Source organism: Bufo bufo, chromosome 2 (assembly GCF_905171765.1).
Source record: "Bufo bufo chromosome 2, aBufBuf1.1, whole genome shotgun sequence".
NCBI classification, from domain to species: Eukaryota; Metazoa; Chordata; class Amphibia; order Anura; family Bufonidae; genus Bufo; species Bufo bufo.
In genome coordinates this window covers 170,848,617-170,875,148 of record NC_053390.1, presented here as the reverse complement: position 1 = coordinate 170,875,148, position 26,532 = coordinate 170,848,617, and the positions used below count along the sequence as shown (strand labels likewise).

Below are 26,532 nucleotides of genomic sequence, written 5' to 3'. Positions count from 1 at the left end.
GAGTTTAAGCATGCATGGGATAGGCATAAGGCTATCCTTCATATAAGATAGGGCCAGGGACCATTAATAGGATTCAGATATATTGGGCAGACTAGATGGGCCAAATGGTTCTTATCTGCCGACACATTCTATGTTTCTATGTTAAGTCTGACATTTTAACCCAATTAGCCTGACATAATGATCTCCAGCCTTGTGCTCGACAAACATTCTCACCTGCGTTAACAAGACGATTACTGAAATGATCTCAGCAGGTCCTTTAATGACAGCAATGAAATGCAGTGGAAAGTTTTTTTGGGGATTAAGTTAATTTTCATGGCAAAGAAGGACTATGCAATTCATCTGATCACTCTTCATAACATTCTGGAGTATATGCAAATTGCTATTATAAAAACTTAAGCAACAACTTTTCCAATTTCCAATATTTATGTAATTCTCAAAACTTTTGGCCACGACTGTACAGCTGAAAACAAACCTAGTGGGAGGTAAAGGACAGGATGTCACAGCAGTACAGTGCTGGCAGATTTCACAGAAGGGAGATACCTCCTGCTTTTCAGTGAAATCCTTCTAGCTGAGCAGCTTATATATAGGGAAGCCCAAAAAACACCTGTAAGGACAAGGTGACAACCGTCACACACAAACAGGGATAGAGCAGCCCTAAAACTGCCCGGACCCACTATCCCTAGGTACTTGAACGGTCACCCTAGGCAGTGACCCCACAACTGGACGACGGCCCCTATACTGCAATACACAACAAACAGACAAACACCAAGAGTAGTCGAACGGTAATGGTTCAAAAGCCAGTCGGACATTAAAGTACAAAAAATGCCAGAGGCAAATGAGAAAACCAAACACGTCAAAAGGTCAAATACAATACCAAATCACCAGAAGCCAATACTAAATCCAGAAATCCAAAATCAAAGGAGGGCAACCCAACTACTATCAGGTAGGAGCCCTCACATCAAGGTGTACCCCGAGGGAAGAAATGGTGTGCCCCCCTGGCCCTAGAGAACATCGATGTGAGGATTACCTCTGTGAATAAGTATTGCAGCCAGAGCCACTACCACTGCCATCCTCCGCTCCTCCTGGGCTTACGGCACGTCTCCAGTGCTCTAGCTGGTAGAGGGACAATTCTGCACACTTCTGCGAGGTCATGAGGCCCTGATAACACAGGACGACGTCACCTCCCCGAGTACTAGACCTGCAATTAACCATGAGGATGTACAATGGGCTGAATATGTTCCAAAACAATAAATCCTGCAGGTTACATAATGAAAGATTTATAGATCAGCTCGACTCCGCAGAACACATCTGTTGGTGAACAGGGGCCAAACTGTCAATCACAGGGAGAGCGTTGTTATTCTGACATCCAGCCACCCTGCTTTTGGCTTATTTTCCTGTTTATTATAGAAGGATATCGTCTGTATTGTATTGTAATCTACATGGAGCAGTTAGCATTGCTGCAGGAAAAAGCAAGCAAAACAAAATCTGTTTTGTTTCTAAAATTAATTGCCGTGTGACTATGTGTGAAAAACACAAAGATCCGTTTTTTAGTTTGTTTTTTTTATAACCCATGGGCAGAGCACTGCAGGATATAGCAATAGCGCTGCCTGCCTCTTCTATTACCATACTGTGGTTCCATTTAGTGGAAACTGCTTCTTGTCTACTTACTGACAAGCAATTCACTTTATACACATGGGGCGCAACCCCTGCCACTTTTAGGCTACCTGTACACAGGTGCAGGTTTCCGAACTGAATTTCTATACCGCATGTGTTACTTGCAGATTTTGTTGAGGATTTGATGCCGATTTGCCGCAGATCTCATCAGTTGCATTGCAAATGTTGAAATCCGCAGAAACAACAATTCAAAATCTGCACCGCAGGTCAATTTCCACAAAATCTGTGCAACGTGTACATGAGATTTGTCAAATCTCATTCAAATTGCTGGTACTGTATTACGCTGCAGTCTTTCTGCACGATAAAAACGCACGCGATCCACAAAGTGTACAATTAGCCTTAGACTTCAGGGACTTTGCCATGGATTGTGCAGAACGTAACAGCAACACAGTTTGCCAAACTCTTAGGGTCCATTCACACGTCCGTAAGTGTTTTGCGGATCCGCAAAACACGGACCCCGGCAATGTGCATTCCGCAATTTGCAGACCGCACATCGCCAGCACTATAATAGAAAATGCCTAATCTTGTCCACAATTGCTGTGTTCTATTTTTTTGCAGAAACTGAAGCACGGATGCGGAAGTGCGGATGTGGACAGCACATTCCAGCCCCATTGAAAATGAATGGGTCTGCACCCGTTCCGCAAAATTGCGGAACGGATGCAGACCCATTTTGCAGACGTGTGAATGGACCCTAAGGGTCCATTCACACATGCGTGTGTGTTTTGCGGATCCGCAAAACACGGACACCGGCAATGTGCGTTCCGCATTTTGCGGACAGCACATTGCCGGCACTAATAGAATATGCCTATTCTTGTTTGCAATTGCGGACAAGAATAGGGCATGTTCTATTTTTTTCGGGAACGGAAATGCAGACCCGGAAGTGTGGGTCTGCATTTCCGGATCGGGGCCGCAAAATGTGGAACGGAATTGCGGATGTGTGAATGGAGCCTAAGGGGGAGATTTATCAAAGGCCTGAGTAAGATTTCTTTACCACTGCTGGAGGATACGTCTAATTTATGACAAGCCCCCCAAAAACACACTAGCTAGCTACTGCTAAGGTTGTGTGTGGTTTCAAATGAAATATACACACCAATAGAGCCAATAACCACCCAACTAATTAATCAATAACAAAGATCTTTATTGGTACACATCAATAATGTTAATACATTAAAATCAATCACAACAGCGGCATACATATACAGAAAAAGGAAGTTACATTGGTCGTGTACTAAGTAGCTTCATATATCACTTGGGCTTAATACATCATAATAAGGCGCCCAAACCTATCATCTAATCACATGGGTACATATAAGGGCACTTTCACACTAGCGTTAAAGTTTTCCGGTATTGAGTTCCGTCCTAGGGGCTCTATACCGGAAAAAAACTGATCAGTTTTATCCTAATGCATTCTGAATGGAGAGCAATCCGTTCAGGATGCATCAGTATGTCTTCAGTTCAGTCACTCTTATGGTATTTTCTCCTTCCAAAATTCCGGAACACTTGCCGGAATGTCGTCATTATTTTTCATTGAAGTGTTCCGGAAGAACGGTTCCGGTTTTCCGGTCTGCGCATGCACAGACATTTAAAAATGTGAAAAAAATTAATACTGGTTCCATTTTTCCGGATGACACGAGAGAGACGGATCCGGGATTGCAATGCATTTGTCAGACGGATTCGCATCCGGATCCGTCTACAAATGCTATCCGTTTGCATACGGATTTTGCGGAACTGCCTGCCGGAATCCAACAACGCAAGTGTGAAAGTACCCTAAGCAAGTAAAGTGCATAGTGCAAACCAGAAAGATAATAAAGGTAACAGAAATCCCAGGACAATAGGAAATAAAAGGCAGCCATGCATGTAAACCACAAATGGAATCAAATGTTACAAAGACAGAGCATAGCCATAATGATTGTAAAATACAGAGCAGTGTGCCTCCAACCCCGACGTACGTTTCGCTAATAAGCTTCCTCAGGGGATGAGGAAGCTTATTAGCGAAACGTACGCCGGGGTTGGAGGCACACTGCTCTGTATTTTACAATCATTATGGGCTATGCTCTGCCTTTGTAACATTTGATGTGTCATGATTGGTGTGTATAATTTATGACATGGCGCAGGCATCGCCATATATTAGGCGCATCGTCTGGCATGGGTGTCAACACTCTATAACTTCTATTATATAAAGTCATATTCTCGGCCAGTGTGTGCGCCAGAATGAAATCTATGGCAGCTCGGAGCAGATGTCGGTCTTCATTAGTACCTGAAGAAAGCAAATGAAGATAAATGCGGCAGACCCGCTGGCCCCACCCACTTCCCACCCTCGCCACTCCCCCTTTTCACAAAGTGGTGAGGGCGGAGCAGAAACCGCAACTGCCACAAAAATCCTTTAAACGCAAGTGGTGTTTAAAAAGTCACAAATACAATGTTTGCAACTTTTTTACACCACAAAACGAGCGTTGGGAGATGATATATCTCCCCCCTTCGGGTACTGAATATCGTCACCTAGAAATAGGGAAGTTATGAAAAACGTCTTTACTTTCAAAATGGCACCTGGAATCTATGTTTTCTCTATCGGCGTCATCACTCCATAACTTCTATTACATAAACTCAAATTCTTGGGTTCAGTATACAACCCTACACAGCGACTTCACTGGAATGAATGGGAATGTTATGCTGTCCCCAGTGTGTTACCAGTCAGCATAAGAAAATACATACAAAAATTTAGGAGCCAAATTTAAATTTTTAGTCGCCAATTTTAAAATACATATAATTACGGTATAATAAAAATAAAAAAAAACACACATGTCTTACCTAGGGTTGTCACGATACCAAAATTTTGACTCGATTTCGATACCATAAAAAAGTATTGCGATACTCGATACCACGTGAAAAAAATAAAACACCAAAAAAGCTGCGTGCATTCCTGATTTTATGGAACGTCTGGACCATAATAGAACAGTCGTAACCTAATTTTTGTCGGAACAAGGTGACAAATTTTTCTGTTACGGCGTTAACCGCATAGGAGATATTTTTAAATATTTTAATAGTTCGCACTTTTTCGGGCGTGGCGATATAAAAATATTTTTTTATTTTTTATATATTTTTTATGTGATCTAAACTTTTTTTTTTTTTTTTTTTTACTTTTTACTTAATAACTATTTCCCCCCTTAGGGGCTAGAACCTGGGATCTTTTCATCACTTGTCCTATTTACCCTGATAGATCTCTATTAGGGTGAATAGGATATCACACTCTCCCTGCTGCCCTGTGCTTTGTGCACACAGCAGCATGGAGCTGACTATGGCAGCCAGGGCTTCAGGAGCGTCCTGGCTGCCATGGTAACCGATCGGAGCCCCAGGCTTACACTGCTGGGGCTCCAATCGGAACTGCCACTGCCACCAATGAGGACAGGGGGAGGGGACCCTGTGTCTACTGCTCCCAATGAGGAGGGAGAAGGGGACCCTGTGGCCACTGCCACCAATGATTCTACTTTATAATACTGGGGGTGTTCGGTGCACTGCACCACCAATGAATAAAGTTTATGCCTGAATACAAACGCAGGCTGCGCTGCAGGTGCCAGCCATATCCCATACCCGGCACCCAGCCTCTAGGACTGCGCGCTGCGATCCGCCGCTATTAACCCCTCAGGTGCGGCACCACAGCCCCTCCCCCCCTCCTCGCTTCTATCAGCCCATTGGTGGCAGTGGCAGCAGCAGTACAGGGGGGAGGGACTGCCTCCTTCTCCCCTGTGCTGTTGAGAAGAACATGGCATGCACTGACAGCAGCGCGTGCTATGTCAGTTCCTCGTGTGTGAAAGGCAGAGCAGCGGAGGGTGTAGGCACAAATGGCGACAAGACTACAAAGTTATGCCGCCATTTAGAAATTCTAAGTCGCATTGGCGACCATTTTGGTCGCCATCTGTAGCCCTGCCTCTTGGCTACCTATAGATGGGGGTGCGAAAATGCCGCCACTACCCACAATCGAGGATTGGCAAGTTGTCAGAAAATTCAAGACGCCTCAAGCGAAAAAGTTCCAAGCAGAGTCAAAGGACACCTGAATATAAAGGTACACCTTGAGTGGACTTTCTGCTGTCCCCCCTGGAGAAAGGGGCCCGGTAATATCACATCTCTTTGGAACTTTATTGTGTCCTACCACATTGGGTATGCCTGAAAGAACAGGCATGTGGCTGATACTTATGCTGGTCTTTTGTTCTGTTTAGTTTTATTACATGTATGAGCATTTGCCAAAGTCCCTAACCCACTGTTTTTAAACCACATCCCTAGCTGAATTTATCTAGCCTCTATGGGCTCCCTTTAGAGCTTATTAAGGAGTTGGGACATGTTGTTACACCTTCCTTAATTTCATCACCACTGGGTATGCGAGTACTAGCTTTCCATGTTGTGCTGCCCCACGGCCCACAATCCCTCTCTCACTGTAACCTTAGGCAGCTATACTCATGAGTTGAGTTGTCACCTTTAAGGGAACCAACCGGGGGGTGCTGTCTGGGGAGAGCGGGACAATATAAACTAACAGGAAAGATAGTTCCTTGCTCGCCCCATCCAGTACATTTGTGTATCACACAGTTTCTCCTCCCTGCCTCTTATATACCTCTCTTACCTTTTATCTACATTTGACTCCCCCTCTTCCATATCCTATACCCTTCATTCCTGACTAAACCATTACTTTACCATAACTTTTTGATCACGAGATGATTCTATTAAGTGGTAATGTTTGTACATGTCACCATAAGTTTGATTCTCTGATTGTTTATATTGTATATCAGTTCTTTATTTGGGTCATATACGTGGTTCCACTCAATATTACGAGGTATGGTTCATTTAACTCCCCTACATCTCATTATCCACAATGGGTTCTCTAAAGGTAGTTTCACTTAATGTCAACGGCACTAAACGTCCCTCAAAAAAGAAGCCAGGTCTTCCACTTGCTCAAAAAAGAGAAAGCAGATTTGCTATGTCTACAAGAAACCCATTTTAGGCATAATAATGTTCCTACATTATTCCCTAAACAATATAATAAATGGTTCTATAGCACACACTCCTCAGCATCTAGAGGAGTTTCTATAGGAGTAGGAGCCAATATCCCCTTTCAGGGTCAGGCTCAATTCATAGACCCTGAGGGAAGATACCTATTTTTAAAGGGAACACTATTTGACAACAAAGTGACCCTTGTCAATGTATACGCCCAGAATACCAAACAAATACCTTGGCTATAGAGTTGCTACAGTCTTTACAAGATTTCAGAGAGGGAATATTACTGCTAGGAGGAGACCTAAACTTAGTATTAGACCACCCTAAAGACTCCACATCTATTACCCCTAAATACACTACCAAACATATTCAAAAATTAAGGAGGGCACTCTCTATCTATCAAATCTCGGATGCATGGAGGTTGATACACCCGAGTGAAAGGGATTTCACCTTCCATTCAGCTGTACATGGAACCTACCAACGCCTAGACTACTTGTTCATCTCCAATCATATTTTTGAGAGGGTCAAGTCCTCCACTGTAGGCCAAATTACGGTCTCTGACCATGCCCCTGTCTCTTTGGTAATCCAGCTGAAAGGCATATCCCCCAAAGAATGGTCCTGGAGGCTAAATGAAAGCCTGTTGGAGAATGAGCAAGATAGAAATGGTCTAGAGAAGAAATAAAAAATCTTCTTTGAACTGACACCCCCCACATAGATAACACTATCATATTGGAATCACACAAAGCCTATATAAGAGGAGAACTTATCGCCCTGGGGGCTTGGGAGCGTAAACAAAGAACAGCAAAACATCAAACTTAGAAGTCAGCTAAAAGACTTATTAAACATTAAATCAGCTAAGGCCCTTAGAACTGTTAAATACAAGTGTTATTTGCATGGTGATAGAGGCTCAAAACTCCTCTCGCAAATGATAAAAAGACAAAGGGAAAAGGCATTTATGTCCAACATAAAATCAGAAAGAGGATGTAATGTCACTAATACCCATCTGTAGCTAAGGAATTTGCTAACTTTTATTCATCGCTTTACAATATCCAATCGGGTGACCCCTCTCAGATGCTCAAGAAAATTGAATTATTCTTGGCCTCGGTCCAGGTCCCGAAGGTAACTGAGTTAGACAAAAACGCACTATTATCCCCGGTGACTGAAAAAGAAGCACCAGAGATATTAGCAAGTGTCCCGCCAGGGAAATGCCCAGGACCAGACGGACTTCCCGTCATATATTACAGGAAATTTCAGAAAACCCTCATACCACATTTTATTAAATTTGTGCAACTCCTTACTAAAAGGGAGCTCACTCCCTCCACAATCACTAATGGCCCACATAACCATCATCCCAAAAGAAGGGAAAGACCCAGCCAGGTGTAGCAGCTACAGGCCAATTTGGTTACTCAACGTAGACATTAAACTTTAGGCCAAACTCTTAAGTCACCGTATTGCGAAGCTCCTTCCTAGATTGAGCGGTGAGGAACAAGTAGGGTTTTGTTAAAGGCCAAGAGGGGAAACACAATGTTAGTAGAGTTCTACATGCTATATACTATGCGAAAAAACACAAAATCCCCCTAACATTCATGGGAACCGATGCGGAAAAGGCCTTTGATAGGGTCAATTGGGTCTTTGTGGAGGGCACATTACGACACTTTGGCTTCCCACCCATGCTCATCTCAGCTATTTTTTCACTTTACAAATGTCTCTCCGCCAGAGTACTAGTTAATGGCACTCTCGCCTCTATTCAGTATCATGAATGGGATGAGACAAGGATGCCCCCGACATTATTCATTTTAACCCTGGAGATACTCGAGTAAAATTAGATCTTCCAGAACTATCAGGGACCTGCAGGTAAATGGAAAGACCCATTCGTTGGCAGCTTTTGCCGATGACCTACTACTCTTTATAACAAACCCCAAGGAGGCAATACCAGAAATAATGAAGATAATAGCAGAATATGGAGAGATCTCTAATTTCAAGGTCAATTACGACAAATCAGAAATATTTAACATTACTGCCAGTAAAAGTCACATGACAGAAATTAGATCTTCAACCTCATTTCAGTGGCTAACAGAAGCTATTAAACATTTAGGAATTATGATCCCAGCTGACCCCAAACACCTCTTTAGACTTAACTAATCTCCTTTATTTACCAAGATTAAGTCCTTCCTGACCTCAATTAAAATCGCATTTCTCTTGTGGATGGGAAGGAAAAATTTGCTAACTACGTATGTTCTCCCGGAAATACTATACACCTTAAGGTGTCTCCCTATCCCACTTTCCAACAAATATTTATCAGACTTCCGTAGCCTTTTCACTACATTCCTCTCGCGCAACAAAGGTCCACGCCTAGCACATTCTGGAAAACGAAAAAAGGAGGTCTTTCCTTACCCGATATACGATCATATTTACATGCTATACAACTAGAGAGGTGGATAGACCTAGCTAAAGCCAACAACAACACATTGCATGCCGACTTAGAGAAAGCCCTTATGGGAGAAGAGGCCTTACACTATTTATGGGTTAAACCGCTCTCACTCAATAAAAAAAAGCCCGCTCAGTGACCTTACCCGATGCATGCTGCAATATTGTGGGAAAACTAAAGACCTGCAAATGTCTTCTAATAAGTTATCCCCTATAGCACCTTTGTCAGTACTCCCGTACTTCCTTAATCCAGGGGGCAGGGGTTTCCATAGATCATGGCTATACCTGTCAAACATTAAGATATCTGATTTAGCAAAAACCACGAATCTACCGGAATTCCTACAAAGTGCTCTTTAATGTATCCCAAAACCCTTACTGACAAACCTGGTAGAAATGGACATTAAACTCACATGCAGAAAATATAAAAAAAACTCTTTACAAGCCCCCTCTCAGATCCAACTTGGTTAGAAAACTACACTCTACTTCCAGCTCCCCCACCGAAGATTCTCTCCCACTTATACTCCCAAGTAGTGCTTGACCTCTCCATGTCAAGACCTTACTACCTGAAGGTGTGGGAAAGGGAACTACAGATAAACTTTACGGAGGAAGATGCTAACTTTATACTTAAACACTCACATGGTTTCTCCAGGTGTATTCGCCTCCAAGAGAACTCTTTTAAAACCGTTTCACGATGGTATAGAACCCCTAGCTTCTTACATAGCATACACTTATCTCCCACAGATAAATGCTGGAGATGTCAAGAAGAGACAGGAACCATATCCCACATCTGGTGGTCCTGTTCTAAAATAGCCCCCTTCTGGAAGGAGGTTGAACGAATTGTTAACAAATTCTGTAATGGTTCTGTGACACTCACGCCAGAACTCATTCTGTTGTGGATGCCCCAGAAAGAATTCAAATCGGATGCTAACAATCTAATCACACACCTGATCACAGCAGCGAAGTACATTACCCCCACTAAATGGCGAAACACAGAGGCACCGACTAATAAAGAATGGTTGGACAAAGTCCAACAGATTTGCCTTATGGAGGAGATGGTGGGATGGGACAGAGGGAGGAGGGGTGCTTTCCTAAAAATCTGGCAACCTTGGTTAAATTTCCGCAATACAGCCATTCAGATTTAATGTCACGACTCGAGGTAAGAGGGGGACGGACTTTCCCCCGCATATCTCCATTTTCTATAATACCTAGACACAAAGTCATTGACATTTCTAGGAGTTATTTGGGCATTTTTTGTCGTCTACATTTACCACGCCCATGTGAACTACTGAGAAGAACTCATACTCCAGAATAATATAAGTAGTTCTCACTATTTATCAATGGCACCTACGGTAGTAGAGGCATCTGAGAAGGTGTCTCAAAGAGCCTAATAAGGACCCACGTTTTCCTTTTCCGTTACTTACAGGTTCTATTATTTACATGTTCTTTTACTTACATGTTGTCTATTCTTATTCCTTGACATCTACCATTTACAAATATTAATACCTTCTGAGGTACTTGTCATACACCCACAACTGTTTACACTCCTAGCAACTGGATACGAATCATATGTATCTCTATCAACAAATATTACATAAGACACAACTATGTAATTGCTTTTCTGCTGGAGAAATTTGTTCTCATTTGTATGGAAACTACACTTTTCCTTGTCCATTAATCAGACAGTTTGTAAATAGTCTTATATGTGATTCAGTGCCTGTATCTTTTTCTGTATTCTTGTATTGAGAAACTCTTTTAAAATAAAGAATTTACAAAGAAAATACATACAATTAATGACTCCAACTTATTCTCATAGTAAAATGCCCTGCTGTAGACAGATATTAAAGGATGTGCCTGAAACACAATTTGAAAATATATAATGCAATGTACGAAAGATAATTTAATGCAGTTGGATCAGTCTGAGTGATTGCATATTGTTGTAGCTTCATGTATGGATAATGAAGAGCTTGCTCGCCATCCCAAGTGACTACTGTGAATTACTATTCCTGAACCACAGCCAGAGACCAAGGAAATATTGTACTGGTATGAAAAATAACACACTGGTATTTAGCAGATTAAAAGCAAATCCTGAATGTGGACTGGTAATACCTACACCTAAAAGACTTTAAAGGGAATGTTTCATCAGAAAATAATCTAATGGTTAAAATCACGATTTTATGTTAAACCTATTTTCTCAGAATATAAATATTTTTTTTAATTTTCCACGTCACTATATTAAAAATGCTGAAGTTACAGTTTTTAGACTGGCCCTTAACCTTATAAAAGGCTGATAATCCCTGTTCTTTATAGACCACTTCTCAGTACCCGTTATGATAACATGACAGATTACAATGACCGATAACACCGCTGTATAGATAACACTGGATTCACCAGTCACAATGTGTGATGGTCGCAGCCTGTCACCCCTCAAATCGACACGATGACCTTTGCACAGTCACAAAGCATGTCTAGAAAACTCCCCATAGTCAATTACCGTATTTTTCGCTTTATAAGACACACTTTTCCCCCCCAAAAGTGGTGGGTCTGATGGGGTTCTGACATGATGGGCTTATGTGATGTCCTGATAAGGGGGTCATATGTGATGTCCTGATAAGGGGGTCATATGTGATGTCCTGATATGGGGGCCTGATCTGAAGTCCTGATATTTATGGGGGCCTGATCTGATGTCCTGATATTTATGGGGGTCTGATCTAATGTCCTGATATTTATGTGGGCCTGATGTGATGTCCTGATATTTATGGGGGTCTGATCTAATGTCCTGATATTTATGGGGGTCTGATGTGATGTCCTGATATTTATGGTGGTCTGATCTGAAGAAAATATAATAAAATATTTTTTTTCTCATTTTCCTCCTCTTAAACCTGTGGTGCGTCTTATAAAGCGAAAAATACGGTAGCCATCTCCAGTCCCCAGGTTCCTATGGTGCAAGTGGCTGCTATAATCCTTGAATGCCATTAACAGCAACTCAGGCAAGATGGCTGACAGCATCAGCATGTACAGAACACAGAATTTAAAAAAATGCACATCATAATAAAACAGATTTGAAAAAAAGACAATACATTACTGGTAAGACTGTATGTCTGTTTTTAATTAGTAGTAAAATTATAGGTGATACATTGCCCTTAAAGGGGTTGTGTCAAGAAACAGTCTACATTTTTCAAACCAGCATCTGGATCTGAATACTTTGTATCTGTATTGCGCCACCTGCTGTTTCTTCTTTTCCTTCTCATTTTTTGTCCGTCTCACTGAGCAGGTCGACTGTGCACAGTTCAAATCTTCAATTACCATCAGACATATGTAGGGAGGAAGTGAGCTGCAGCAGAAAGGACCACCCCCCCCCCCCCCCCCCCCCCCCCCCCGAGCTAGCAGAGCGATTGGAGCAGTGAATGTGGAGATCTCTGGATCCATGTGAGGTACAGGGCTGGTTCTAGCGTTATTAGAAAGAGATTGTCATGCACTATATGATGTTTGAGTTTCAGTTTTGAAACTCTTTTCAAAACTCTTTTAAGCATTGAAAAGTACTATACATCCAGTGGGTTTGTTTGTAGCCCAGGCATCACAGATTTGGTTCCCTCAAACTGAGTGAGGATTTCTCCAGAAGCAGAATTGCCCAGGAGTATAGTAAAATTAAAAAGTACTTGTCTTCACAATTTAATTTTCTTATGTTCTTGCACAAATCCTAATAAAACTAAATCTACTTGGCTGTGAAAAAGTTATTGCCTTCATATAAAAATCTAGGTGTGTCAGGAGGCATCCAGTGCTAGTGAAAGTGGAAGTATGAGATAGGCAGATCTTGGTCTAAGGGGATCAGGAAACCAGGGGTTGTCCAGGATTTCATCATCAGGATAGGCCATTGTGAGGAATATGGATTATTATTTTATGTCAGCCATGTTCCCACACCAGCCATCTTATGTCAGATAGCAGAGGGGGTGAACTCCACAGGGGGGCCCTGCTTCAAAGCCCAGCCAACTGGCAGAGAACTTCTTGCAGGCCACCTTTATTTACAATTTCTCACCTTTATTCAGCCAGCCAGGAACCCAGCTAATGGAATAGGAAAAACCTCTCTGCAGGGGGTCTACCTTACCTGCTCCTCCAGGGGGGTGTAACATCACGACTTGGTAACCAGTGACCATACCGTATCTCACTGACTCTACGTATTTGACGTCCGACGTCAGTCAGGGTACGGTATTCGTCACAGTCATCAATATCAGATTGGCAGATGTCTACCATCCCTAATCATGGCTACAGACATCCATCCGTTGTGTAGTAGACAGAGCTGGTAACTGCAGAACTTATCCCACTGAAGTGAATAGAAGCAGAAAAGGAAGACCAACCGGTCTGCACTAAAGCTCTGCGGTATAATCCTGCTGACACTGTACATACAGCTGTATATAGGCGAAAGGTACAGAGTGATATTATCAATTCAATATTGTTAATTAATTCATTAAGAGTTATAAGTGTGTGGGGTGGGGGGGGTTAATTTAGCTGGCTGCATCTCAGAAAAAGGCTCAAGTTGCCCCGACAGACATCTTTATACTGGCATCATAGTTATCTGTGACTTCAAAACACTGCCTGTGGCTACTTTGTGGTCGGAAAATTATTGTCACAACCAGACAGTTGAGAAGCTCTGACAGGAGCTTTCCAGATCCTCCTCCTTGAGTTTCTTTGTTTTGGTTAAGTTCCTCATCTCGTTAGTCTATCTCAGCTGTCATGCAGTTGGACTGATTGCTTCCCTTTAAGTTCCTCCCCATGATGCATTAGGTTGCGGCTTATACAACTTCCTGGAGTGTGTGTGCTTGCTGTTTCTATTTCCCAGTCCTCTGCAAGATAAGTGCTGTTCCTTTATTTGTGATTTTCTGTCTGCTGGATTTTCAGGTGACCCTGACTCCCTCCGTGTCTAGTGTAGGGAGCCGGTGGTCGTGTCCCCTCACTGTTGTAGGGTCTTCAGGTAGTAGATAGCCGAGGTACGTGGATATGCGCCCATCCACCTTTGGGGTGTTCGCATAGGCTGAGCAATTAGGGAGAGTGGCAGTTCTCATGTAGGGGTCTCCCTTTTGTTCCTTAGTTGTGGATCCAGTGAGTCATTATTGTATTGCATTGTCTTGTTTCCTGTACACCATCCGTGACAATTATTGGGAAATGCAATTTTCCTGTTTTCTCAACATTTTTTTAAATATATGTTTCAAAAGTATTAATTGATAATATCTTAACCAAGACACAAATATGCTAAATAGGCTCAAAGTGTCACACTCTAGTCAGCTAATTAATCCATACCCCCGAGCAAAGGGTACCTGAGATTGAGACTTTGGGGTTTCATAAGCTGTAAGCCATAATCATCCAAATTATAACAAATAAGGCTTGAAATATCTCGCTTTGCATGTAATGAGCCTATCTCATATGTTAGTTTCACCTTTTAAGTTGCTTTACTGAAATAAATGAACTTTGCACGATATTCTAATTTTTCGAGTTTCACCTGTACTCTTAGTACTGATTCATCCAGCCACATTGGTCAGTGAGCTCTTGTAGGCCGAGAGCAACCAGCACTCACTCCGTAGTGCCGGCTTCAGAAGGCCCACTGGCAGGCAGACCCCACTCAGATACCAGCATTGTCCCACAAGAGCTGGTACCATGTACGTAAGGCACTGGTTATTAGCATAGTACACAACAGGGCCCTGTATTTCGTTATATGTGTAGCAGAAATACATCTGCAGAGCGCCTTCATGTCACTTAGACTAAACTGAACTTCGCAGCACAGCAGCATTTCATTGAATTCCATTTGCTGTATCAGAGAATTTGTAAAAGCTCAGAAAGGTGATCGACAGAAAGAAATAAAAAAAAAAATAATGAAACAAGCCATGAGAGGCAGGAAAAGCGTTTTTTGCAGCGATCTTAATCCTACGGCACACGAGGGGCACTTTATTCCACACAAGCGGGCGATAACATATGTCTGCAGGCGAGACTTCACTTGGAGCATAATCTGATAATCTCAGCCTTTAAAATGCAATTAGGACATATTTTACCCAGGGATAAAACAGTGAAAGCAGCAAGTGATGCGTCTTCTGATTAACCCCTTCTGTGATCATGGAGCAGAGGGGTTAACCAGAACTGGTAGGATAAAGACCTGATGATACAAGTCGCCCCGAGGAGAGAAGGCAAGCGCTCAGCAGCAGATGTGTCTGCCTACCTTTGTGTCTTCGGTGCTAACTCCAAGTTCTAGCACAGCCTGGGGAGATTTCATTTTTGCTTGGGTGGATTGAGCCATCTGGAGGTTGAGCTGCCAGGAAGTTGTCTCCAGCTAGACAACAAAACACGAAAAAGCAATAGTTACTTATTCTATGCGTTTCTGAGCTCATATACACAAAAAGTCGAACAGCAGTTTTGGCAAAGAGAGGATAGAATTATAAAGAGTCTCCTTCTTTATGCCATCTGTGTCAGTTTACTTGGCAATCAGTTTCAACATATTACCTAAAATGCATTAGGTAGTCATTCTGGAGACAGCATAAAAGTGTTACGGGAACAAAACGCACGACAAGTGAATGTGCAATGCTTAAAGGGGTTGTCTCACCTCAGTAAATGGCATTTATCATGTAGACAACGTTAATACAAGCACTTACTAATTTGTATTGTTATTATCCATATTGCCCCGTTTGCTGGCGCAATTCATTTTTCCATCAAATTATACACTGTTCGTTTCCTGGAGTTACGACCACCCTGCAATTCATCAGCGGTGGCCATGCTTACACACTATAGGAAAAAGAACCGGCTTCTCTGCTGGCCAGGACGGTTGGAGTGTGCATAGGCTGGCGCATTTTCCTATGGTGTGCAAGCATGGCCACCGCTACTGGATTACAAGGTGGTCGCAACCAATGGACCTGAGCAGTGTATAATGTGTTTTGTATTAACCCCTTCAAAATGCCAAGCCCCATTTTTTAAATCTGACATGTGTCAGTTTATGTGGAAATAACTTTGGAACGCTTTCACTTATCCAAGCCATTTAGAGATTGTTTTCTCGTGACACATCATACTTCATATTAGTAGTGAATTTGAGTTGATACGTTTTACCTTTATGCATAAAATAATTTGCCATTTTCAAACTTAGAATTTATCCGCTTTTAAGTCAGATAGGGATACTTCATAAAATAGTTATTACTTTACATTTCCCTATGTCTACTTTTTTTTATAGAGGTGAGGTGACAAAAACAGCAATTCCTTCATTGTTTTTTACATTATTTTTTAACGGCGTTCACTGTATGGGATTAGTAACAGGATATTTTTATAGATGAGGTCATTACGGATGCAACGATACCAATGTTTTTAGTTTTTTTATGACATAAATGAATGGATAAAGAGAAAATACATTTTTTATTTTTTACCATTTGGATCTTGAAGATCCAGTGGGCCTGATGGCTATACAGTGCATTGGAATAGTAATCCATTGCAATGCACTGTATAGTCTGTATTACATTTACACTAAGGCTGATCAGCCTTAGGTACATGGCAGCTCAGACGCCTTTATAAGGCGTCTGGTCGTCATAGCAACCATCGGGCCGCTGCCATCGCAGCAGCAGCGGCCCGATGGAAGAGAGAGGGAGCTCCCTCCCTCTCAACCCCATGGATGCCGCGGGCATGAACTGACCACGGCATCTATGGGGTTAAAAGGCCGAGATCTGTGCCAACACCAATTTCAGCTGTAGCAGCAGAGGAGCAGGGGGCATCAGGGGAAGGGGGGTAAATGGGGGCATTATCAGGGGCACTAAATCACTGCGGCGATCTCCAGAGTGGAGAGTGAAACCTGCATTTTCACTCTGAAGCGCTCTGATTGGTTAGTCTGCAGAGACTAACCAATCGGAGTGCTTGACGGCAAGGGACCACTCCAATTGGTCCCTTGCCGGCTTCCCCCAGTGTCTCTGCTCTCCGGGAGAGCGGAGACTCTGGGGCTGTGACACTTTATAGTGTCACAGTCCTGGTAAGCAGTTTGGACGTGACTATACGTCCAAATGCATTTAATTACTTGCGATTTGGACGTACAATTACTTTTAAATGCGTGAAGGGGTTAACTTCCTCTACATGATAAATGCCATTTTCTGAAGAGAGAGAATCCCTTTAACACTAAATTACTCAATATATAAAGTACACACAGGACTCGGTGTCCGAAATCCAGGCTTTGGAAGTCAAATACTATCAATGCTACGATAAGGTTCTGTTCACTTTACATTCAGGGTATACATCTGGCATGCGTGTTTGGAGTTGTCAGCTGTGTGCTTACATACAGTATATTAAAGTGGTATTCCCATCTTAGAAAGTGAGAGCATACAGTGCCTTGAAAAAGTATTCATACCCCCTTTTTTTTTCATGTTGCACCCACAAACATAAATGTATTTTTGGGGGATTTTATGTGTTAGACCAAAACACAGTCGTACAGTAAGTATATGGGAAGTCGTTGTCCTTCTGCAAGGTGGACCTCCGCCCCAGTCTCAAGTCTTTTGTAGCCTCTACCAGCTTTTCCTCCAGGATTGCCCTGTATTTATCTCCATCTATCCTCCCATCAACTCGGACCATGTTCCTGTTGAAGAAAAGATCCCCCCAGCATGATGCTGCCACCACCAGGTTTTACGGTGGGGATGGTGTGTTCAGGGTGATGAGCAGTGTGAATTTTCCACCACACATAGCATTTTGTAATCATCGGACCTTAGCACCTTCTTTCACATGTTTTCTGTGTCCCCTACAAGGCTTGTGACAAACTGCAAAAGAGACTTCTTATGGCTTGCTTTCAAAAATGGCTTTCATCTTGCCATGCATCCATAAAGGCCAGATTTCTGGAGTACATGACTAATAGCTAGTTGTCCTGTGGACAGATCTCACCAAAACGAAGGCTACATCCACATGTGGACGTAGCCTAATACTACATTTTTGTCACAGTGTTGCTCCCTATGTGCTTGTTCATGGTGCAGCAGAGTACCTTGCCTTCACATGTGGGTGGCAGATTATAGATCCCTTCCATTAGCCTGTGCACACTCTGAGGCAGACTCCGTGCTCTTCCACTGCTAAAGGGAGCAACGGCGCAGGCAGGAAACTGTCAAGGCCGAGCTAAATATCCGGCACTGCCAATATGGCGCCAGGTGGGCGCTTCTTCACCTTCGGGGGCAGCCCCCCACAGGTGAAGAAGCCCTGCTGATGAGACAAATAGATTAGTTAGAAGTGTACATAGATTTCATAGAGTCCCATAACAGCTTTCCCTGACTTCTATGTCTGAAAAAGTGGAACACATCTTTCATCAACATGGCATTGGCGCAGATTCTGGACACTGTATTTTTAATGTATTTACACCAGACAACTGGCATAAATACATGGCTAGATCTTCTCCATACTGTTCTGAAAACATCTTGCTTCCCTTCACACACACACACAGTTTGCCTGTAGCAACCACTAGGGGGAGCTCAGAGTTAAAATGAAAGGCAGCTGTAAAATCTCTTTGCACTGAGCGCCACCTAGTGGTGACTGCAGACAAATGCAGTACACATAACTGGAAGCAGGTCTCCTTCAGCAGTCAGATGGTCTGCCTCCATGGTAAATACACCACTAAATTGTTCTTCTTTCCCCCACCTTAGAGGGCCTTGCTTGGTTGTGTTAGAAAACAGTTTAGACTCTTTCCAGCGTCAAAAGGTAAAACATAGTTTAGCATGGCTTTAGTGCATTAGGTGTACCTGCATTTACATATAATACTACATTGTGACTGATAATGATGTAGGATGGATATAATCACTATACGTATGAGTGAACCTATGCAGCGTTACAAGTCAATCAATGAAATCAATCAATTAATACTCCAAGAAAAATTACCACCATATTAAGGGGAACCCGATGCTCAGACATTGTAGTTATCTTACTGTCCCAACCGCTGCAAGTGCGTACAGTACAAAAATATATATCGCTTCAGATAGAAGCTATGGATTATAAGCAATTAGAAGAGATAATGCATTCATGCTCTGTACTGCCAGCCTAATATAGATTCCTACCAGCACCTTATCATCACTTTATCAGAACCGCCACAATTGTGTCTAATTTCTATTTGTGGGAAAAACAAAGATGCAGAGTAGGAGGTGAAATATAACAAGTGACAAGAGGATACCACTGACTGACAAGTAGAAGGGAACAGCAAGAGAACTAGCCTCATTTCCATTCATTTATTTCCTTAGGAAACCATGACTTCTGTTAAGTTTTAATTTTAATTTAAGCCCCGAATTATTCATTTGCAAAAATAGAAAAACAGGCCAAAGCAAGTATTGCCTGTAATGAATGTAAAAGAAAAGCGAAGAGTTCATGTACATGGCTTGGTTTCTGTAATGATCAGTGGGTGTGGAACCGTTGTGTCAACCAATTGGTTTGAATTTGTGCTAAAGTTAATGGCATTATCCTGGCAGACCCTCCTTATTCACCATTTAACCCCTATACAAGGATCTGGAATTTGCGGCAGAGCACCCAGTAGGCCGCTACATCTTTGAGTAGTCCCAGTGTGGTTGACAGCTGACCTATGGGGGTCAGAGACACTGGTGCGGAGCAGAGAGGGGTCAGGGAAATTTAGTAGTCAAGGCAGATAGAGTTTGTGTAAATCCGTGAAACTGGTCTGATGTTAGGGGAGGCAACAACGGTCAATACAGTAATCAGGCATGGGTCAGATCAGGAAGCGGACACTCAGTTTTAGGAATTGGGCAAAGGCTGGCACCCGGGCAGACAAACAGAACAGGGACTAGCAACCTAGATACACCTACTGCTCAGGCATCCTCCCACAGGGGAAGGAGTCTTAGGCTGGGTTCACACGAGCGTGTCCGGATTAGTTCCGGATGCGTCCCGGTGTGTTGCGGCAAACCCGCGCGAGTAGGAATGCAATTGCAGTCAGTTTTGACTGCGATTGCGTTCCGATGTTCAGTTTTTATCGCGCGGGTGCAATGTGTTTTGCACGCGCGTGATAAAAAAACGACTGTGGTACCCAGACCCGAACTTCTTCACTGAAGTTCAGGTTTGGGTTCGGTGTTGTGTAGATGTTATTATTTTCCCTTATAACATGGTTATAAGGGAAAATAATAGCATTCTGAATACAGAATGCTTAGTAGGTGATCAATTGAGGGTTAAAAAATAAAAAAAATTAACGCACCTTGTCCTCTTGTTCGCGTAGTTCTCCCGGTCTTTAGTTCTTTAAAAAGATGAACTATGGGCTAAAGGACCTTTGGTGACGTCAGATCACATGCTCCAATCACATGGTACATCACCGCACTACAGTCTTAGGGCTCATGCACACAAACGTGTGACGGCCGTGCCCATATTGCGGCCCGCAAACAGAGGGTCCGCAATATATGCGCACATGCTGTGTGAGCACCGTCTCACTTGACTGGGTCCACAATCTGAAAGATATGGAGCCACGGAGAAGAAGGCCACGGAAGCACTACGGAGCACTTCTGTGGCATTTTAGTCTGTGCCTCTGCACCGAAAAAAAATCTAACATGCTCCATTTTTTTGCAGTGCGGATGGATCACGTGGCCCATTCAAGTTGGGACTGCATCCATCAGCGCAGGTCACACGGATGGTGCCCATGCATTGGTTACCACAATTTGCGGTCCCCAATGAACGGCACGGGCAGCACACATTTGTGTGCATCAGCCCTTATGATGGCTGGGGGTCCCAAAAGTTGAATCCTTATCAATCAGATGCTTAACACTTATGCTCGGGGCAGGAGGAAGGTTCTTGTTGCACAAAAAGTCCTTCAAATTTTGAAGAAATGTAAAAGTTTCGATGCAGTGCATCGTGTGTTTTTACACAGCAGCTGTCCAGTTCCTCCTGCCATCATGTCCTGTCATCTGTTGTCACCATAAGCCTATAATTATGATGAGGTCCTCACTATATCACGCAGGTAGGTAGGAAAGAGCGAGACTTTAAATAAGAGAAGCAAGAAGTACGCTGTGAGTTTTATTATCCTCCTTCTGCAGTAGTCTGGCTTTACACCGTGATTCATATATTTACAGTTTGCATGAATAAATCACCACAATATAAAACCAGACTTTTTATCGCCCAGGCAATTCATCAGTTCATGCTCGGCTGCCACTTCGAGGAGCTCATTAAAGGCATGAAAAAGAGAACAAGTCTTGAAGTATTACAGCCAGTAGGAAAGACACAAGTTTATATTCTCCTCCATTGATTGAAGCAGCGTGCGCAGGTCTTCGCTGGCAGATTGGTCTGAGAGACAAGATGCCAGGAGAGAAGCTCCTCATGTGCCACTTCGAGCGAATGTACAGGTTTCCCTTAGGGCTTAAATTGCTCTGCCATGTAGAAAAAAAGAAAGGCCCTCTCATTTCAGGATGGATTTAATGTCAAGACAGGAGTAACAGCGTGCACTCATTCATGCAGCAAGGTAGACAGGCCGAGACCTGCACAGAGATGAATGTGTATGCAGACAAGAGGCTTACATTTTTTTGCCCTTTTTTTCTGGCGCAATTCAGGCTACTTTCACATTAGCGTTTTTTGCGTATTCGTCATGGATCTGCAAAAACCGCTTCCGTTACAATAATACAACCGCATGCATCCGTCATGAACGGATCCGGTTGTATTATGTCTTCTATAGCCATGACTGATCCGTCATGACCACCATTGAAAGTCAATGGGGGATGGATCAGTTTCCTATTGCGTCAGAGACGGATGCGTTTGGCTCCGCACCACATGGCGGACAGAAAAACGCTGTAGGCAGCGTTTTGGTGTCCACCTCCAGAGCGGAATGGTGACTGATCGAAGGGAAACTGATCCTTTTTCCATTCAGAATGCATTAGGGCAAAACTGATCCGTTTTGGACCGCTTGTGAGAGCCCTGAACGGATCTCACAAACGGAAAGCCAAAACGCCAGTGTGAAAGTAGCCTTACTTCAAAATATTATATATAGGGACGCTCACCAGACAACCTTACAACCGGAGCTCAGCCGGCCCTTTATATATAACTGACAATATATAAATATGGCTGGCTCACAGTATCATAAAGATATTTAATAACTGTTTAAAAAATATATTTCATAAATACATCTCAACAATACTCTAGCAATCATAAACACAAAATTACTAAAATGATATAATACTCTCACAGTCCCTTTAAAGATAATAACATGCGGAGCTCACACCATCCGCGATGACGGGCCTTATAGCGTATAACAGGGTTAAATAGTCCATATATTTGCCAGGTGCTGCACACTGAATCGCTATACAAGGTGCTAGTTCACACAGCAGTCTTTTCCTTATTGCAAGCATTGCGCTATATTATTGATGGATGGTTAACGCATCCTAATTGAATGCCTAATTATTGCGTTAACTATCCATCAATAATATAGCGCAACATTTATAAAATCTTGCAATAAGGAAAAGACTGCTGTGTGAACTGACACCTTGTATAGCGATTCAGTGTGCAGCACCTGGCAAATATATGCCACGTAAGAGGATACAATGGACTATTTAACCCAGTTATACGCTATAAGAATAAAACCATAAGGACCGTCATCACAATTTACTCCAAACTTGCGTCTTATCTCCTGTGGGACACATTTATTTTCATTTGCACCAGAATATAGGGCCCATGGAAGGATGAGGCCAAATATTGGGAACACACGTTCATACGAATGCTCATTTCTAATAATTGGTCTATGTGAATGTGTTGTGGTAACCTCTTTGGCGGGTGATCGCATCTTTCATGCAAACTTAAAATCATCTTCTGTTGGCAGCAGATTGCTCTGTGTAAATGGGATGTGCTGGCAACAATATTCAAACTGAATGGGGAGCAAATGATCATAAAAAAGATTGTTTGGCCCCTATTCATTTGGCATCGGGCAGTGTATATGACCCCTTGTACATCGTTGATTGTCGCTCATTATTGGCCCCAGTCCATGTAACATTTGCGACATGCACTGTGACGCCCCCCGTGCCCGCGGGCGTGACTCCCCATAGGTTTGGTACGCTTCTGGCTTTGTCTACAATTGTCTCTGCCATTCTGTTTCTAGAATTTATTGTTTGCCTCCCCATTGATGCCTTCCCTGTTTGGACCCTGCACTTAGGAAGGGACTGTCGACTAGTTGTAGACCGCCGTCTAGGGTGGACAGTGATTGGGTAGGAATTCAGAGCTCACTGTTTCCTACCAAGACATTTATGTAACTTTTTAAAAACGGAGTGAAAAGTGGGAGTGTATTGCTGCCTGGTCAGGATTCAGACACAGTTATTATAATGTACATAACGGTAGCTGAAAAACTGAAGAACCATGCCCAGGCATATTTAAAGGGGTTGTCCAGGGATACCTACGTTTTAAATGATGCTCTCAGGCTGCCTTCTCTATTGAAAGATTCATACTCACCGCCGCCCTCCCCCCCCCCCCCCCCCCCTTCTGGTCTGGCGCACGGGTTCCCATGTGTCCCTCTTCTGGTCCGTGGCTTATTTACTTCCTCCTCTGCATGGACATGGTCACCTGCTTCGCTATAACCAATGATTGGCTTCAGCGCTGACGTGTCAACAAGAAACATGTCACCACTGAAGCCAGTATGGCTGCAGAGGAGCAGGTGTCCATGCCCATGCCGGGAAGGAAGTAAACAAGCTGTGGACCAGAAGATGGCCAGGGTGAAAGATCGGAGCGGTGGGTCGCAGAAAAGTATGAATCTTTCAACAGTGGAAGCAGGCTATTGGCATGAGTTAAAACTTAGGTATTCCTGGAAAACCCTTTATGGATACGACATCATATGACTTTTTTTATAAACTTGTCACAGATAACGGCACCGTTGTCTCCAGTACATGATAAATGCCCCCTAAGTCAGCACTTAGGAATATCTACTGCATAAACAATAGTGACAGGTTCACTCCAGGAGCTCTCACCTCAGACCACAGCCATTAATAATGACAAGGAGGTCATACAGGACAGGGTCACGAGGGTGGCCCTCAGCAAGCACAGCTTTCATTTCATCTGTCATCAATCAAGCCTAATGACAGACTCATGCAATCATTTATGGCTGAAGGTGGTCCTCGCCTTGAGTTAACGCAGAAATCTCACACTACGGTACCAATAGCTCTCACATTTCTCCATGCCCTTTGATGGTACGTTTTATTAATAATTAGATTTGTTTTGCCAAAAGTGCATTGAAAAAAAATTTATATTAAAAATATATATTTTACATATCTTTCACAGCACTCTGACATTTTTACCAACTAACGCATTTTTCCATAGGTGCATGTAGGCTTCATGTGAATGTACCACTGGACTATGTTCATATCAAGGCAACTCCCAGACATACTGTACACGCCATCCAGCCAGAACGCAGTGAAAACATCCTTTGCCCGTTAGATTTCACTCATGCCTCGTTTTCCTGTATAACTTAGGTTCTGTTCACATCTAAGGCTAGTTTCACACTCGCAGTACAGTTCCAGCAGCAGTTCCGTGCAGAGGCTTTTGTCCGGATCTCCACTGGACCCCATTATGTCAAAGGGGCCAGTGGGCATTGCGGTAACATCCGGCAATACCAGATCCAGAGAGCTCTGGCAGCCTGTTCTCTGCCGGAACTATACCACGAGAGCATTCAGCACATACACTGCACTTACCTATAGATTTCATTAAGTGTTTTACTTTTTTTATGGCAGAATGTGTCACCAACATCTTTTTATGCCAGTTTAAACCAGAAAGAATCACATATCCTTTTTTTCTAACCTGTTTTTATTTTCTGATTGCAGATTTTCTTATTCTAAGTTTTGGACATGATTACAGGGGCGGCCCATCTGGCCCGACCAGTTCTTATCAGCATTTAGAGAACTGCTTTTACAGCAGCCACGTGGGCCATAGACACAATGGTCTGGAGGGGACATCACTGACATCTATGGCACCTGCGCAGAGGCCAGGGGAAGTAGATAAGCTGTGATATCAACTATTGTGACGGGTGAATCCCGTGTTATCGCTATGTCTCTATCTGTCATTCTACTACTACCTGTAATGATAAGCAGATAACTGCAGTAAAGTGATTGGTACAGACCAAAAAGTGGTGCCTATTATTGGGCTTAGTGGCCCGTGTGAAAACTGCAGGATTTGATGTGGGGGTTAATATAGATATTAACATGGAAAATTAAAAATAATATCACCAAAAATTATTTAAAAATAGGTTTAACATAAAAACGTGAATTAAACAATAGGTAATTCGCTTTAATAAGCACATCTGTGGCAAATGCTCAAAGGCTTTGACTGTAACATGAACAGTGTCTAAATCTTCTAGGGGGCACAATACCATCTGAGACACCAGGTCCAAAGGGAAAAGCTATGGCTCAGCTCTAGAAAAGACTTTAGATTGTGGCAAGTACCCTTATTTCAATAATACTACCGTTGGCATTAAAACAGGCACAAGTACTAGGACCTTTAACATACTGTCAGGCTGTGTTCACGCTTGAGGCATAGCCGGATCTGTAGTGATATTTCTTCCCTTATCTTCGAAGGAATAAATGCAATGGAGAGTATGACAAAAATGTGAACAGAGCCTTAATGACCACATAGGATCCAGACAGGATAGGTACAGCAGAGAGCAAAGGCATGCATTTGAAGCCATGGTTTTGCACCAGTTGCAATCTATTGCAAACTGCACGGCTGTTTTTGTAGAAAATGTAGTATTTCACTAATGTGGCAATTGTACAGCTCCCTCCTGCAAGGGGTTGTCTAGAAGTTTGATATTGATGGCCTATTGTAAAGATATCAGATCAGTGGGGGTCTGACTCCCGGCACCCTGCCGATCAGCTGTTTGAAGAGGCCACTGCACTCACGTGAGCACTGCATCCTCTTCCAAGGCTAATGATGTCACGGTCGTTGGTCACATGGCCTAGGCGCCGCTCAGTCCCATTCAAGAAAATGGACCTGAGCTTCAATACCAAGCACAGCCGCTATACAATGTATGGTGTAGTAGGTAAGCGGCGAGGAGGCCGCAGCACTCACTGGAGTGACATGGCCTCCTCAAACTTCTGATCGCAGGCATGCTGGGAATTAGACACTAGTCATCTAAGGCCTCGTCCATATTTCCGTATCAGTGACACATCCGTGAAAAAAAGCGTACATGTGCCGCGGGTCTCTGCTATTTAAAATAGCAGAAACCCGGCGGCTATGGCGAACGCTGCACATGAGAGCGGGCACCATGTTTAGGGACCGAACTATATATACGGCGGAGGTCCTTAAGGGGTTAAGCCTCATTCACACATCAGTGTTTTGGTCAGTGATTGTGAGCCAAAACCAGGATTGGAGCCTCCACAGACATAAGGTATAAGGGAAAGATCTGCACCTGTTCTGTGTTTAGAGCCGCACCTGGTTTTGGCTCAAAATCACTGATGGAAATCACTGACCAAAACACTGATGTGTGAATAAGGCATTAGGGGCCTAGAACCTAAGATCTTTTGA

General features: G+C 43.1%; 1 protein-coding gene across 1 annotated transcript in view; it reads right to left on the bottom strand.

Moving 5' to 3' along the window:
* COMMD10 (COMM domain containing 10) overlaps positions 1-26,532 on the bottom strand; it is a 495,489-nt gene that overhangs the window by 393,459 nt on the left and 75,498 nt on the right. The window contains exon 5 of the mRNA XM_040421656.1: positions 15,287-15,397. Coding sequence (XP_040277590.1) covers positions 15,287-15,397 — 111 coding nt within the window. The remainder of the gene's footprint in view (positions 1-15,286; positions 15,398-26,532) is intronic.